Consider the following 15783-nt stretch of genomic DNA (forward strand, 5'->3'; position numbering starts at 1 on the left):
TGTTGATAAAATATTTACAAAATAGGCTGAGACTTCATGCAAGCACTCATGTTTAGGGATTTTCCCATTTAAAATGAATACATGAAAATGTTTCTTTCTCAGAAGCTTGGCCTGGTCCAGTTGGTGATGCTACTTATGAAAATTTTTCTATTTCCCATTGAAAACAATGGTCTTGAATCTCTGTTTTGAGGGTGGCTGTAGTTAAAAGCATGTTTCTGTCTGGATGTTACATGCAAAGTATTTCTAAAGGGATTTTTCCCTACAGTTGCTGTTTGCCCTGCAGGACAGAAATTTTGTGAATGTAGAAGTAAGCACCCAATCAAGAATTTGCATGATTTGTGAAGTTAATAGCCCCTTGCAGCCTTCAGATCATGTGGAATTCAGAGAAAGAAAATTTCTTTGTGTTAACTTCTGACTTGTATCATGACATAATATTTTTTTTGTTTGCTTTTTGCGGATACCAAAAGCAACCAGGTTAAAAAACCCACCCCAGAACAAAAGACAAATTGCATTTCAAAAAAGTAACAAACAAGTACAAGAAAAGATGAGCCAGTTGTAATATTTTTGAAATTCAATGGGATGTAATTTAAAATCTGAAAAAGGTCAGTAATTTTTCCCCACAATTTTGTCCACTGGAGGTGTAGTAGAAGAAATTCAGATTTGACTGCATAGTAGAACAATGATCAAAAAGAACAATGTAGGAATTTTCTCAGTTTGGAAATCAGCATAAAAAAGGTGATTAATCATTTGTAGTTCTTTTTCCTCAGTTGAACTCAAGTTGCCAGTATACCATGCCACACAAGCATTTATCATTCTCCCACTTCTCTTTTCTTGGCCTGCACAATGGCCATATCTAAGCCAAATTGATTTTAGTGCATTATAATTAAGAGTATGCATAGATGTTTCCTTGAATAGGACTGTATTTAAGATGCTTAAGCACTATACTGAAACTGAGCCTAAATTGACATCATGTTTGTACAGGGGAAATAGTAATCTTATCACTGAAATTACTAGTAACTGCAGTACAACCAAGCTGTGTGCTGTCTCCCAAACCTGAAAACTGCAAAGTATGAAAGTTCATTCTGTGTTCTGTTTTTTGTAAATTATATTGAAAAGTTTCATCCATTCATTATCCTTAAAAGAGAAGATATTTACCTGTAGAATCTGATGCATTGTAGAAAGTATAAACTGATGAATCACCAAACTTAAATTTGACTGGTATATTCCATTTGTAACTGAAATTATTTAATGGGAAAGAAAATAAAATTACATTTTAAGCTAAATAGTAAAAAAACCCCCTCCAATATGTCTTTGTTTGTTTGTTTACTTTAATGCTTACATATATTTTTTTGAAGCTGACTCATGCTTATGAACATATACATTACTAAATAATATTGGGCAATATTCTAGCAGGATACAAAGCAATTGATTTAGTAAAAGATGATTATATGTCAATAATTGGTGTCAAGGTTAATGTTGATGTGTCTAGGGCTTTGTGCAGACACTAGTTAATCTTTGCAATGCTGACTTGAAATAAATGTATAATTAAGTATTACAGAAGGTTTTTTACAGATGGAAAAAAAATGAAAGAGTTTAAGCAACCACTGTGATACAGTTAATAGGGCTTCTTGCTTTTCCCAGCCTATTTTTCTTCTCCAAGACAATCCTTCATTAAAAAGCACTGGGAGGCCAATGTGACCTTACCTCTTGCTCCTCAGCTCCTTGTATACCTTTATTGGGTAGGTGCAGATTCCTCACTTCAGGGCATGCCCAGAACAAACATAAGAAATTTGGGCAGGAATGGAGCCACAGCACAGCCTGACCAAGACTGTGACCCAGAAATCAGGGATGTGGGACAGCAAGCCTGCTGTGTGCTTAATGTCAGCCACCTGCATAGGGCTGCTAAAATAATCAAGCCCTTTTGAGCAGTCAGCTGCTCTTCCATATTAGTATATTATACTTCATCCCAGGGAGATTTCCCCTTGGTGACAAATGCTATGGGAAATATATGTCATCTTTATAACCCTGGGTTAAGTAAATGGTCACTAACTTCCAGAAAATAAAAGAATTAAGGTTATGGTATCTCCTCCTACCTCCAGGAAGAAAGATTTATTGTTTTGCATCTCCTAAACAAAATATCTTACCAGACTTATACACTTCTAGTTTTACTAGTTCTTTTATGGAGCTTACTACAATAGAATTTCTTGTTTTTGTAAATGCATTTAATGAGGTACATTTAACTTAGTTTCTACCTGGTTTGAATCGACATTTGCAGTAGGAACTTACCCAAGATCAGAAGGAGGATGAGAAGCATTTGCACTGGGATCCAAAAGAAAGCGTTTCTGTGTGAATACGAAATTATCTCCCATCTCCAAAACAGGGTAGCCCATCTGCCTAGTCCATGTGTCCATGACTGCCTTCACAGGTTTATTACTTGCCTGTGAATGATGGAAGAGAAAGTTGCAGTGAAAACAGAAATTCAGTCCTAAGAGGAAAGAAAGTCTCTCTGGTAGTAAGAAAAAGAAAAGCAGAAATGGGCAGAGGAAAGAGCATGTTCAGGACAAAAAAATCCTCCATTAGATCCTTTTATGGTGCCTGTCATTGAAGAAAGAAATTATTTGGAAACTTGAACACCCACAGAAGAAATGAGAAATGTGTAGGCAGGAGACTGGCCAATAACATGGACGAGAAATACTGAGGAACTTTTGAGGCCCCTTGCATGCTCAAAGATCTCTCCATTTTTTCTGACAGAAAAACTGAACAGGACAGAAAGGACACAGTGAGATTTTTAAAGGCAGAAGACTCCTTGCAGTGTGTCCTGGTTTGAGTGTGAAGAAAGAGCCAGTATTAACCACCAGCAGCTGCACCAATATAAAATTTGATTCATTCTGTGAACCCTGAACATCTGTCCTAGGAACTGGAGCTGCAGAAAGCTGTCACTACCTCTCGAGGATGCCACCTGTGAGAGAAGTGAGCTTGGGTCACTTCTAGTGTTTCCTTCTCCAGATGAGGTAGATGATGTGAAGATGCAAAGCACTAGAGAGAGAAAGCAGGAAGTTCTTTTGAGTAGGAAGAAGTCTGGGACCAAGGAGAAGACTGGAACTAAAAAGCAAAAGCACAATTTAGTCCGTGTGCATGTCCGCAGGATTGGAAGAAAAGGAAATAATATCACGGAAGAACCTGGCAGTATGCCAGCATAATGGGGGGTAATGAGATAGATGGAAAAAAATATTCCAGCCTCAAGGAACAGGAAAGATCAGAAAATGGTGGCACAGATGATGACCCACCTGGGACTCAGAAGCTAGAGAGGGATATAAGCACCAAAATTACTTGGGAATTGATACTACTGAGAGCTTTCAAACACCTGAATCCGGAGAGAGAAAAGAGACAGTATGGGATGCATGATGGTAGATGAGAGGTGTTTACACACGTGAAATGAGTTTGAGTTGCAGGGGGAATGCTTCAGTAGCAGAGTGTTTGTTAGCAAGGCCCCCTTTGTTGGTTCTTATTCCACTCCCACAGCCTTATGAGAGAAAGGAAGGAAAAGAAAAGAAAAGAAAAGAAAAGAAAAGAAAAGAAAAGAAAAGAAAAGAAAAGAAAAGAAAAGAAAAGAAAAGAAAAGAAAAGAAAAGAAAAGAAAAGAAAAGAAAAGAAAAGAAAAGAAAAGAAGAAAAGAAAAGAAAAGAAAAGAAAAGAAAAGAAAAGAAAAGAAAAGAAAAGAAAAGAAAAGAAAAGAAAAGAAAAGAAAAGAAAAGAAAAGAAAAGAGAAAGATACTGAGAGGCTGCCTACCTCGTGATCTCTCATTGACAGAAGAGCTACAGAGTATTAAAAGTTTGAGAAATTGAAATAGGTGAGATATGAAACATTTATTAGCAAGGGTTTGGGTGGATGCAAAACACACCTCTTCCAGAGCTTCCCAAAATTGTTGCGTCTTGGCATTCTGGAAACGGTGCTTCTTCAAATATGCCTAGAGAGAGATGGAAGACCGTGAAAATACTACCAGTGTTTCTTGTTTGCCTATGAAAACAATACACATATTCAGTTGTACAGGGATACAGAGAGTACCTCTCAGTTGCACAGAGTATCCACACATGGGTGGTAGTACTGTGAGTGGGAGATCAAATGGATCAGTATTCAGCTGATGAAAGTCCTTTGCTGTCCAATGCACCCCATAACACAAAAAGTCAGTGTTTTCCAGAGGGACTTGTCAGTAAGAAATAAATTTGTATTTGAAGATTTCTTTGTGTTTTTTTTAAATGGACACCACTATAACCTGTTGCAAATTTCTGACTAATGTAAGAGGCTGTTTAGCAGGAGGAAGATATTTAATGAGATTTCACTATCTGTGGACTCAGAGTGGAAGTAGGAAAGTGTATTCACCTCTAAGTTTTGATCAAAATGATTGTTACAAGGAATAATGGTGTTCAGCAAAGAGTTTGCAATCCCTAAACCTTATTCCCATCCTGTGTCTTCCCTGGCTGCTTGGCAGGGGTTTTCCTACCCTGTCACCTGCTCCCGGTGGTGTTCAGTCAGTAGATGGTGCTGTTTGTTTCGCTGTTGGCTACAGCTGCCTACCTTAGTGCTCCTGAAGGCTCTGAGCAGAAGGGAAGGGTTAGGCTCTTGAAGACAAGGTGGCTGTATTTTCCCATCTTGGTAACTGTTCTGATTAAGTGAAAGGGGGAGTACAGGAAAATACAACTATCTTGTAGCAGCTCATAAATGTACTCTTCATGAGAGAGGGAAATAAGAACAAATGTGGTAAGCCTCCACTGTAATGCTTGTTACCAATGTCTGTTCAGAATAAAGGACAGACAAACTTTCTCCTTCTGGGATGGCTCCTTTCTTCCATTTTGTCATTTTGTAGCACTATGATTTTCCTCCACAAGAAAGGACTATGAACTGTGCAATGTATCTCTTTTCTTCTCCCTATTACCTTCGCTTTCTAGGGCTGGATGTCCCTGCATAAGGGCACAGATGAGCTGATGCCTCTAAGATCCCTACACATCAGCCTTGTGTGGGTTGGAGGATCGTGGCCATAGGAAGCCGCAGACACACTTTACAGCAGAATGAGGGGATTCCAGTTGACAACAGGATAACAGTGGGGTAGAGGAGTTTTTTCCACTAAAAGCTGTCAGGGATTTAGGTCCTCACTGTGTGGCTATCAAATCTTTATACAGTTCACATTCATGCTTTTGTGGGAGCATGGAACTTCTTCCCCTCCATGTTGTCCACTCAGTATTGAAATCCACTAAGTACTTTTGCTACCAATACCAGGATCTCTGATATTCACTTTTTGAATAATGGCTTTGCTACTGTCACGTGAAGATGAGCTGTATGTCTGGCAGGTTTTGGTGCCACTTTTACCTGACAGCCTTTCTGGAAGAGCTCTGGTGTAATCCAGTCTTGAATCATTCTGAGGATTGATGCACCCTGAGGACAAAGGGAAAGGGGAGAAGGTCAATCCAGACTACTCTAACATGATTTTCATTCATCTAAAAGGCAACATAGGAATGAGTATTTTATAAGGCAAAAAAAAAAAAAAAAAAATCATCCATCAGACTAAGGAAGTGGTTTTTCTACTTCCTTTGTGGGATAGCAAGCATACCTGGTGGAGCTTAAATCTGGATGTGAGAATCAGTCTTTAGTTGTGATCAGACACTTGTTCCTATGTTCAGCTCCTGAACCCTGCTGCTGCAGCTTACTGTCCTTCCACTCTACCAGTTGATGTGAGCAGGGCTCCCTGTTTTGTGTAGAACACTTCAGGGGCAAGGGCAGCTGGGGGCTACCCCTGTCAGGGGAACAGCCTGAGAGAGGCAGTGACTTCAGATGAACACACAACAGGAAGGGAACTCTAAAAATGCTGCAAGTCAAGGGCTATACAGGTTGGGTGGGCCATCTGAGGATAAGGAATCAGATTTGCTGAGGACTAGTGTAAGAGCTCTGGCCTCTGAAGCAGGGTAGAATTGGGATCAGAGAAGTTACTAACTTGGGAGTAACAGAAAAAAAAACAACAATTAGGACCTTGAAAGAAGAAAGAAACAAATGGAAGACAGGAGAGAGAAGTAGAAGAGCCATGTAGAACAAAGAACAGAGTGTACATAAAATGATGAAGAAAAAAAAAAGGAATGCAAACTCCATCTAAGATGCAAAATACAATTTTAGGATTAGCATGTTTTCATTTTCTGAGCTAAATCAAGGGGCAGTTGAGAGCCTGATGCTATGAATGGTTTAAAAATCCAGTTGTCCCATGAAAACAAGAATATTATCTGAATTCTCAGCAAATCCTGTTTCCTCTATTTATGTGTCTGAGAATAACAACAAGATGAGTCATGGCAGAGGGACTGTTTAAACAGATATGCCTCAAACTGCTTTCTAGACTATTGTTGGAGAGTCAAGGTGGTCAGCAGATGACTGTTTTCTGATACAGAAATCTGATGTGTTTGCCATGGAATATGTTCAAAACTAGTTCAGTAAAATTTAGAACATATATCCATTAGTGGTCATCCTAAAGCTGCTTTAATGATCAATGGTGATCATAAGGCCACAAGTATGCACTAGGGAACCTCAGTTCCTCAGCTTTGTCTCTCAGCCACTTCTGATATCACCATTCAGAAGCCATCCCCTCCCACTTATACGAAAAGCCAAAGTACAAATACACACTTATACATGCATTTGGTTACAGTGGAGACTTCTTTTGCCTTAATTGTAATGGATAGTTAGTCACTTGCACTTTCTACTATTATTTTTCAGTCTCTTCCCCCCTCTCTTGTCATTCCTCTGTAGTCCATGATGGAGTGTGTTTGAGAAAAACTCATCCTAACAAAAATCACTGATTATAGGAACAGCAGTATTTTAATAACTTCCCTTTCTTACAACTATTTGGGGAGGCTCAGGAAAGTGACCTTAATTTGACTAGCTGACATTCCCTGATGGGGGTATAGGGGGGAGTCTTTTATCAACACCCACATAATTTCATAGTAATTGCCAAGTACGTGGCAAGACTTGTTTGTGGCAGAAATGTGGAAGATTAATCCTAAACTTCTGTAGTTGGGAAGTTCCAAAAATATGGGGGTCCAAGAGCAAATTTCTAACAGAACTTATTTAAGACAAAAAAATCACTGTTACTTTAATAAAACCTTTCAAAATAAGAGAGAGGATTAAACTGGGAAAGAGATGAGATGCAAATACTTTTTAAAAGCAGATTAAAACAATTATGTACATTAATTGTTTACTTCACCAGCTCTACTCTAGTAGAGCTTTCCTAGGCATATAATGCCCTATCCATCTCACAGCAGTTAAAGGATCTCATACAGAATATGCTGCAATGACTCCACGGACCCTTAGGCAATTCATTAGGGTCTTAGGATTAGATAAGCTCTCTGGTTGTTCTGGTAAGACTAACAGAGAGCATTCCAAATGATGCTTTATTTGTTTAGTGATGAATATTACCATGAGAAAATGGTTTTTAAAAGAAAAATACAAAAGAGGAGCCAAAATAAAGCCAAAAAGAAACAAGATAATTTTGTCACACATTTATATATAAATACCAACAGTAATTTGAGCTAAATCCACACAAAGACTTTCTCTTTCAAGCCAAATTATAACCCAAGCCAAATTATATCCCAAGCAAACTGTTCCCAAACAATGCACAAGTCCTCAAGTGTTTTTGCTTAAAAAAAAATGAGTTCATGTCGTAATTATCTAGGCCCAAAGAGATGAGTAAAAGCTAGGATTTTTTTTTCTCCATTGTTTTTACAGACCCTGCAAAAGTATGTGTCTTACTTAGCTCACCACTAAAATAGATTTTGATCCAGAGTATTTGATTTAGCTCTGTATATTTCGTGACTTTTGTTAGTTTGATTTAAAAACTGTTACACAATGCAGGTTTTTGCATGGTTTATGGTTTGACTGTGAGGCATTTATGATGCAATAAATACTGGTTGTATTGTTGGATAGAGGATTTAACAACTGAAAACAGAAAACTGATGGAAATGGATGGATCAAGTCTAGCTAATAAAAGTAGTATCTACAGTTAAAGACTGTAGCACAGCTGAAGCTGAAGTCAATGCAATATATGCTGTATGTTTAGCTGATAATGGGAGCTTGGAGGGAAAGCAACAAGCAGTATTTAATAATGCTGGATTTTGTGTGTTCAGTGGAAGTGTGTTACGGCATCAGATAGGGAACACTGACAGAGTCATATAAGAAGCTGCCAATAAAAATATGGTGCATCAGGTTCAGAAGCAGCATGGGAGATGGCTGGTTGAGGAGAAGAGTGACAGGGGTGTTTTCCCCTGTGTTTCTTTGGGCTTGTCTCTTAATGCACTGCAGAAAACAATTGGAGGGAACAGTGTTGTTGGGGCCTTTGAGTCAAGAGACTCCCCTGGTTAGATTCAGGGGGACACCTGCTTTGTTCCAAGTCTAAGGCTTGTCTACAGACAAAGTGGCTTTGGCTACATCTGATATGGAGGGAGAGAAGCTGGCCTTAGCCCCCTAGGCAGGGTCTTCAAAGTGATGATCCTCAGCATGGCTGCTGGTGTCCCTCACACTCTGGACCTCACAGCACTTTCCCACAAGCACTGATCTCCAGGCTGCCGCCCTACACAGCAGGTACTACCAGAGGCCATGGGCTCCCGAAGGCCTCTGTGTGCCCTGGTCACAACAGTGGTTGGATGACTCCAGCATTCCAGTGTCTCTCTGCTCAGGCAGACCCAAGGTATCCTTCCAGCTAGCTCCTTAGGGAATCTTTATAGGCACAAGTCCTCATTGCCACACTCTGGGATGGAATGAGCACAAATCTTATCAACTGCTTAACGGATTATCTGCTACCACCTCCTGGGCTACTGGACTATTGTACTCCAATGCACTCCTGAGCTCCATAATTTTCAGTGAAATGTCTAGCTAACTTATCTCCCAATTTAAGCCACTGCCAGTAGAGGCTGGTGTAGCCCATGTTTGCTGAGGTTTTTTGGGTGGCTAGGATACTGTGAGCAACTTGAGATAAAAAGTCACTTTCCTGTTTTCACTCCTTGGTTCCCTGCCTTGCTTCCTCAAAACAGAAGTTACTTATGCTGGCCTGCAGGCATGATGGAGAAGTGACAGAAAGGATACCTGGACATCTGCCCTTGCCCCCTCTACCCTTGTGTTAGATTATGAGCCTTGACATAACTGGACTGCATCAGCATGAGGTGATGGGAGAGGGATGTGATTAGTACCTGGTTCAGTTTAATTTTAAACCTAGCACTCTAGTGGCAGAGGCCAGTGACACTGTGCTTTGCCTGCATCACTGCATGCTGTGAGCAGGCCTGCATGGTGTGCACTGTCCGACGAGGCTCTGGCCGCTCTGCTCCTCTCACAGCTGCTTTTAACTGCATTGTCACTGACTGCAGTTGGGAACGTCCCAGAACAAAGATCTGCACAGACACAGCTCAAGTGAGTTGGGAGTCCTGATTATAAGCACCCGTGACTTTTATCTCCAAAGTTGCCCCTTCCTTTGCATCCAAAGTCACAACACAAGGGTCTCCTACCTTACTGTAGGATATCCCATCAAACACAGAGGTGATTTCAGCTGGAGATGACACATTGGCTACAATGGGGTGGGAAGAGAGCAAAGAGTCATCCTTCAGGACAGGAAGCACATCCTCAATTAAAACCTGTTCAGGCTGAGAAAGAGAGAACATTAGAATGGAAACAAAGGCAGGAGTATATGCCTACTTCTCAAATAAGTAGCCTGAACTTCAACTTCTCCAGGCAATTTAAAAAAGAATGAAATTTCATGCCTCTAAAGAAGGACTTGCAAACTCTTGCTTTACATCTGAGAGGGGAGGGATACAATTTCTCCTTAACTAAGAGAAATGGCCTTTTTCAGATCCTGTTTTCCCGTGTGTATCATAACACAGACACACCTATCCCATCCTCCCTTGCCCCCAGTATGGCAAAAAGAGTAGCCTGTGTTACCAATTTCAGAAGCGTGACAATATTTACAAAGCATCATGGCCTCCTCTTGCAAAAGAGGAGCTGGATAGGAAGGGAGGGAGGGAAGAAGGAGGCAGGCTTAAATGTTTTTTTAAATTGATTTGAATTTTTAAAAAAAAGATTAAGTAGCCAGCAGTTAAAATCCCCTTATTTCCTAATCAATATTGACCAAAAAAAAAAAAAAAGACTAAAATTCAATTTAGATTTCCTCTTCTAATACTCACAAGGATAGCATTGAAACGTCTTAGACCTTAGATTAACATAATATCTAGATAAAAAAAGGACTTTTATGTTTTAAACTCAGTAATTAGGTTTTCTTTCTTACATAGTTAGGACCACAGATCTTCTACTTTAAAGTATAAAAGTGACCCAGGGAATTATTTTGTTCTTAGCCTCTCTGCAGGGAGAGAGGTAGGGAAAGCAGCAAGTAGGCACTGCCTGCTTCTAAAGTCACTAGGCTCAGGAGATAGTAGATTTTAACAGGTTCAGCCTACACTAAAACCTACTCTGCTCCCTTCCACTGGCATATGTTGTATATGTCTTAGCACCCAGAAACTCATTATACCTGGACAGCTGGGGAAAATATGTATGCTCTGTACCATCACATCTGTTTGGGAGGGGAGGAAGGAAGGAGCAAGAAAACTCCCTTCATTCACAGAATAGAATGCCCATTTAAGGTCAACTTTGCAACTCCCTTAAAGTGTCTGGAGCTGGCACAGTTAGCACTTCGGCTATCCACTGTCACTACCTATTTTTGCACTGTACAGAACAGAGATTGTCTGAGTTGGAGCATTTGAAAGGACACTTACAATGCTGGCAGAAGCTGAATGGGAGTCCACTATTTTCCTTGATAATAGCTCAAGCTGTGGAGACAGGCCCAGGTTCCCAACCCTTACCAGATCAGATAGCAATCCTAAGTCCCAGCTGAAGAGAGTACAGCCCAACTAAATAAATACAGCAAAATCTCCATCTTTCAGAGTTAGACCTTTAGGCAATCCTGCAAAACTGTTAAGGCTCTGTTCAGAGCCCACCTAGGTGTTATTTGCCATAATAGCCAAACACTTGACTCACTGGTTAAAAAAGAATGACTCTTCCCTGCAGACTGAAATTTCACAAAGTTTACTTTGACTAGCTTCAGACCATAACATAGGTAGGTGAAAAACTTAGACCAACTTTTTCTTTATGTTGCACCAAACTATGTTAATTTTCTATAAATATACTTTAAATCTTCATCATCCTTGTCTAAATTTTACTCCCTTCCAAAATGTTCCTCCCAGCCCCGCCAACCCTCCACAAGGCAAAAATAATTACCATATTCCAATCTGGTTCTGTTGCATTTGCTCCCAGGAACTCAAAATAACTGGCAAATCCTTCATTTAGCCACAAGTCATCCCACCAGTCCATGGTTACAATATTTCCAAACCACTACAATTATAAAAATAAAGATGTAGGTTTAGATAAATAGTACATGTACATTTCAGTATCTCACATCTGCATATAGAACATTGATTTGCTTATTTTCTTCCTACTGCCAGATGAAAATTATCATAATTCTGGGGTTTGAATAGGAATGACGGCCTTGCCTTGTGTTAAAATATCACTTTTATTATAAAATTACATATTACTTGGGAGATTGCTAATGATTCATGTGCCACTGAAAATATTTTTAGTTTCTTTCTCTTGATTTGATGATTTCTGCTTTTAAGGATATGTTTTCAGACAGCCTCCACAGTGTGTAACTGTTCTTGTTTGCCTGCCCAAAAGAGACATCTGCACACGTAAATTAGTTTCTCTAAGACATTTTAGACAGATTTTCATAAACTGGCTGACAGTCTGGGCCCAAGCAGCTAATTCCTGAGAAAAATTCCAAGGCAGTAGTCGTGGTATTTTAAAACTCTAACAGGGATCTGTTTTAACATGATATTTTGCAATCAGATTTTGAGCACATGTAGAAGATCCTGAGATTAAGTTAATGACAGTATTTTCAAGATTAAAATGTTGTGACTATATATTTGAAACACTGTAAAAGCGACTCATGTCCTAAAATATACCTGATGAACGAGCTCATGAGCTATCACAGCAGCTACTCTCTGTTTGTTGGATGTGGCTGACTCCTCAGGATCATACAGCAGGTTTGTTTCTCGGTATGTGATCAGCCCCCAGTTCTCCATAGCACCTGTCCCAAAATCTGGAATAGCTATTTTATCTGCATTAAAAGAAAGAGACAACAATTACCACTGGATCCTTTAAATCAACTAGCTTTTCCTCTCTCTGTGTATTTACAGCCTGTTTTGCTTACCATTTGTGATTCTGGCTTACTACTATGGACTGCAGGCTATGATCTGTGTTCAAGAAGACAACTGGCCTAAAGCAAGTACCCTGGATCTGCTGAGATTAACAGAGGTAGGATCAGTTGCACTTGCTGAGGATCTGTCCTGGGAAGTGATGCTATGCCATGTCCTGGGAATGTGCATATCATACATTACTTAATTTTGGCTCCAGAAATTAATGCTATTGTCTGGGGATGTGCTGTAGGCACTAAACCTCCTGAAACTATTTGTAGAATAATGAGGCAAGACATTGTTTTTCACACCGTTGCATTAAAAATATTTATTGACATGTTAACTGAAGTAAATCCCCCATGCAGTGAACAACATCTGCTTCTACACCTGGCAATTTGTGGGGGTCACTCATTTATGGTCAGTAATCAATACAAGTTTAAATGAGAATTGCAGACTCAACTGAACTGGCATTTTCTTCAGCAATAATGACCACAGGCTTTCTATGTGGGTTAGTGAAAAAGTACAAATGGATTTAAAACTGAATAGAATGAAAACCACTCATCTCACTCCAACAGAAGATAGGAATTACTTATTTTAAATTAAACAACATGATTACGGAATCAAAGTTGATAGTTTGGCAAGGGCTTCAATGACAGTCAAAAGGAGGATACAAGGAGAAAGGTAATGACAGAAGCCATAAATCAATGTGAAATACAATATTTAAATAAACCATTATGCAGAAACATATCTGATTCATCAGGTTTGAACTAGATAACTTCTAATAATGAGGGAACAACATAGCAAGTCAAGGTTAGGGATCCAACAAATAGACATTCTGGGAAAAACATTATAGTCTCTACAAAAGTATCTATCCTGTGACCTGAGGATACTAGTCCATCCTGTCACACAGACAGGCCTTTATTCAGATGCTGCCATGGCAAAGTTATCAGGCTTTCTTGACAGTGAAAGTTTGAATATAAAGCACAGGTGAGATATAGTACCTATTATTACTGGGGACCAGTTTGCGAAAGAACAATATATTGTATTGGTTTTCCTAATTCAGTTGTCATTGGAGTGCAAACATATTTACAGTAAACTCAGGTGCTGTTTTGAAAGGACGAGGTATAAGGCTTTTGTTAAAGTAACGTAGGTTAATCTGATAGGTACAGGTACAAATAGCCAACAAAAGGTTTGCACAGCATTATTAATCATCTTCAAAGTTTTGGGGATTTCCCCCCCCCCCCCCATATTGTCTTGACTTGTTTGCAGCTAGCATTTTTCCATCCTTTTAAGTTCATGAACTAACTGAATTACCTCTTTGAAGGTCTTAGGAAGGAGAATTTTCAAAACTCTGATTGCATTCCCAGCTTGATTACTGTGCATGTTAAACTGCGTGAATCAGATGCAGAGTCCAAATATCTCAAGCTAAAGGATGCCCACTACATTCTCTTTGCTTGTTTTGTAACCATGGGCAAAATTTCAGAGCATGCCCGCTCTTATTTCGTCCAAGATCTTTATTTAGCCCAGCAGCAGAAACTACAAATTAGATGCTTGAGAACATTAATTTTTCTAAGAAGTGGATACACACCCACTTTGCACTAAGGTTAATAAATAATATGACATACTCTCTGGCAGTTTACATCTTCACTTATCTCACTGCTGACTTTTGTCCAGTAGTTCATATTGAAGTGGTACATATTTTTCTGAAACTTCTGGCTCTGTTTTAACTCATGATGGTCCTTTGCTGAGGACACCAATGCTTGCCTTGATTTTCCACAAGATGCTTTAAAATAAACAAGCCAGGACCAGTTCCTCAGTTCAGCAAACTGAACTGTGAGAACTGGCAATAAAACAGTGACTGAGACCAACTCATCCATCATGACATTTAGAAACATCTTGAACTACACTGGTACAGTTTTAAAACACCCTGACATAATTATCAGCAGTTAGCAACCAAATGCTTTCATGCTGTTTTCCACCAAAGCACAGATATCTTTAGGAGCAATATAATCATAACACTGAACTAACAAAATGACAAATATAAATGTTCATAGTTACCCAATTTTGGAAGAGAGTAGCTTAAATTAAAGTACTGTTCAAAGAAGTCGAATACAGTTTTTGTTACATTTGCTGCGTATTCTGCCGTGTGTATTTGCTGTGGCTGGGCGTAAACTCTCAGCTGTAAAATACAGAGAGACAATCAGTAAAGTTTTCAGTTAAGAGGAATCAGGTGTCTAACACTGAAAAGGCATTTAGCATACATATCAATAACACTGCAGGTTTTCTCTGAGACTGGTCTGAATGCTGAATTCTGTTCCCTATCACATTTATTCAACAAAGTTTTTCAAGTGTTGTACATAAGAGATACTAAGCCAACATGTGCACACTTTCCACTGTTTGTCTGAATTTTAAAATTGGCAAGACCCATGTCCAGAAGCTCACAATGGCCAAGCCTCAAGCAGGGCCTGGTTACATACCAGCCCCTACTTTCCCATGGCCTGGTTTTCCCAAGGAGGAAACCTGGGCAAGCACAGTCAAAGGGGATCCATTTGTTCTGAACAGTTCTCTGATCTTGACTGATCCCATCAGATCAATCTGGAGGAGCACATCTGTATTAAAATGTGTCAGAAGCCCATAGCACCTTATTTTATTCAACTTCTTTGTACCTTTACCTTTCCTATGTACTATCATCATGGTTTCCTCTTATCCTTTTATGTTTGAAGACCTCAATCCCACTGAAGAGCATGCATTTACTAGATCTGTGACCCTTCCCAGACATGCTGTCCCATGCAGGTTGAGTGGCTGTTTGACCAGGACCTTGGGCCACACAGCCACAGCTTTGGTGCCTTCTAGGCTGCTGCATCCCAGGAAATCATAGGCAAAAATCAGTTCTCTCTTTTATGACCAGGTGAATCTGGGAAAACTGGCATGTTTGGTAGCTCTGGCATGTTTGGTGTGATGAGTGACCATTTCTGTGCTCCTCCTCTATATATGAATGCAAAAAATGATGTGTTGAATGTTGACCTTTCTATCCCTGAAACCTGGTGCCTGGTACCTCTTTGGCTATGGCTGTCAAGCAGTAGGAAACAAGCTCTGGAGAACTAGAATCTTTATGGCACCCATGCCCATTATGAGGAGGTCTGTAACTTGAAAAAAACATTTTGAGAAGTTATCTTCACATTGTGAAGGCAAAGTTTGAGTTCAGAATTCAAGGAGACTTTTGGGGATCTTTCCCTTGCTCTCTCTGTCCCAAAGCCTGTTGGACCTGTATGTAGTCTGCTCTCTTCCCCGCCCCTGAAAATCTCCAGTGTGGATAAGAGATTTCTATATGCAGTGAAGTTTCTGGTTTTAGGAAAACTGATCTATCTCATTTTGCCAGCTCCATGACTCTTATGAATGGGACACATTCATCTGTTGCACTGGTGTGGCTTGTTTACTCCTTCAGTACTGTCTTACAGCCAGGAGTTTAGAGCCCAAGCTGAGCAAAGGAGCTGGTCTATTCCAGGAACTCTTCTGGAGCCTGAA

General features: G+C 39.7%; 2 protein-coding genes across 2 annotated transcripts in view; one reads left to right on the forward strand and one right to left on the reverse strand.

Moving 5' to 3' along the window:
• LOC119700637 (basic proline-rich protein-like) overlaps positions 1-13511 on the forward strand; it is a 53100-nt gene extending 39589 nt beyond the window's left edge. Inside the window, exon 4 of the mRNA XM_038136076.1 lies at positions 12262-13511. Coding sequence (XP_037992004.1) covers positions 12262-12284 — 23 coding nt within the window. The 3' untranslated portion in view covers positions 12285-13511. The remainder of the gene's footprint in view (positions 1-12261) is intronic.
• LOC119700636 (glutamyl aminopeptidase) overlaps positions 1-15783 on the reverse strand; it is a 34478-nt gene that overhangs the window by 7012 nt on the left and 11683 nt on the right. Inside the window, exons 4-11 of the mRNA XM_038136070.1 lie at positions 14317-14437; positions 12028-12182; positions 11288-11401; positions 9529-9663; positions 5366-5431; positions 3903-3968; positions 2287-2438; positions 1156-1235 (exon numbers count right to left, since the gene is read on the reverse strand). Coding sequence (XP_037991998.1) covers positions 1156-1235; positions 2287-2438; positions 3903-3968; positions 5366-5431; positions 9529-9663; positions 11288-11401; positions 12028-12182; positions 14317-14437 — 889 coding nt within the window. The remainder of the gene's footprint in view (positions 1-1155; positions 1236-2286; positions 2439-3902; positions 3969-5365; positions 5432-9528; positions 9664-11287; positions 11402-12027; positions 12183-14316; positions 14438-15783) is intronic.

The sequence above is a fragment of the Motacilla alba genome, chromosome 4, assembly GCF_015832195.1.
Source record: "Motacilla alba alba isolate MOTALB_02 chromosome 4, Motacilla_alba_V1.0_pri, whole genome shotgun sequence".
In the NCBI taxonomy this organism is placed as follows: Eukaryota; Metazoa; Chordata; class Aves; order Passeriformes; family Motacillidae; genus Motacilla; species Motacilla alba.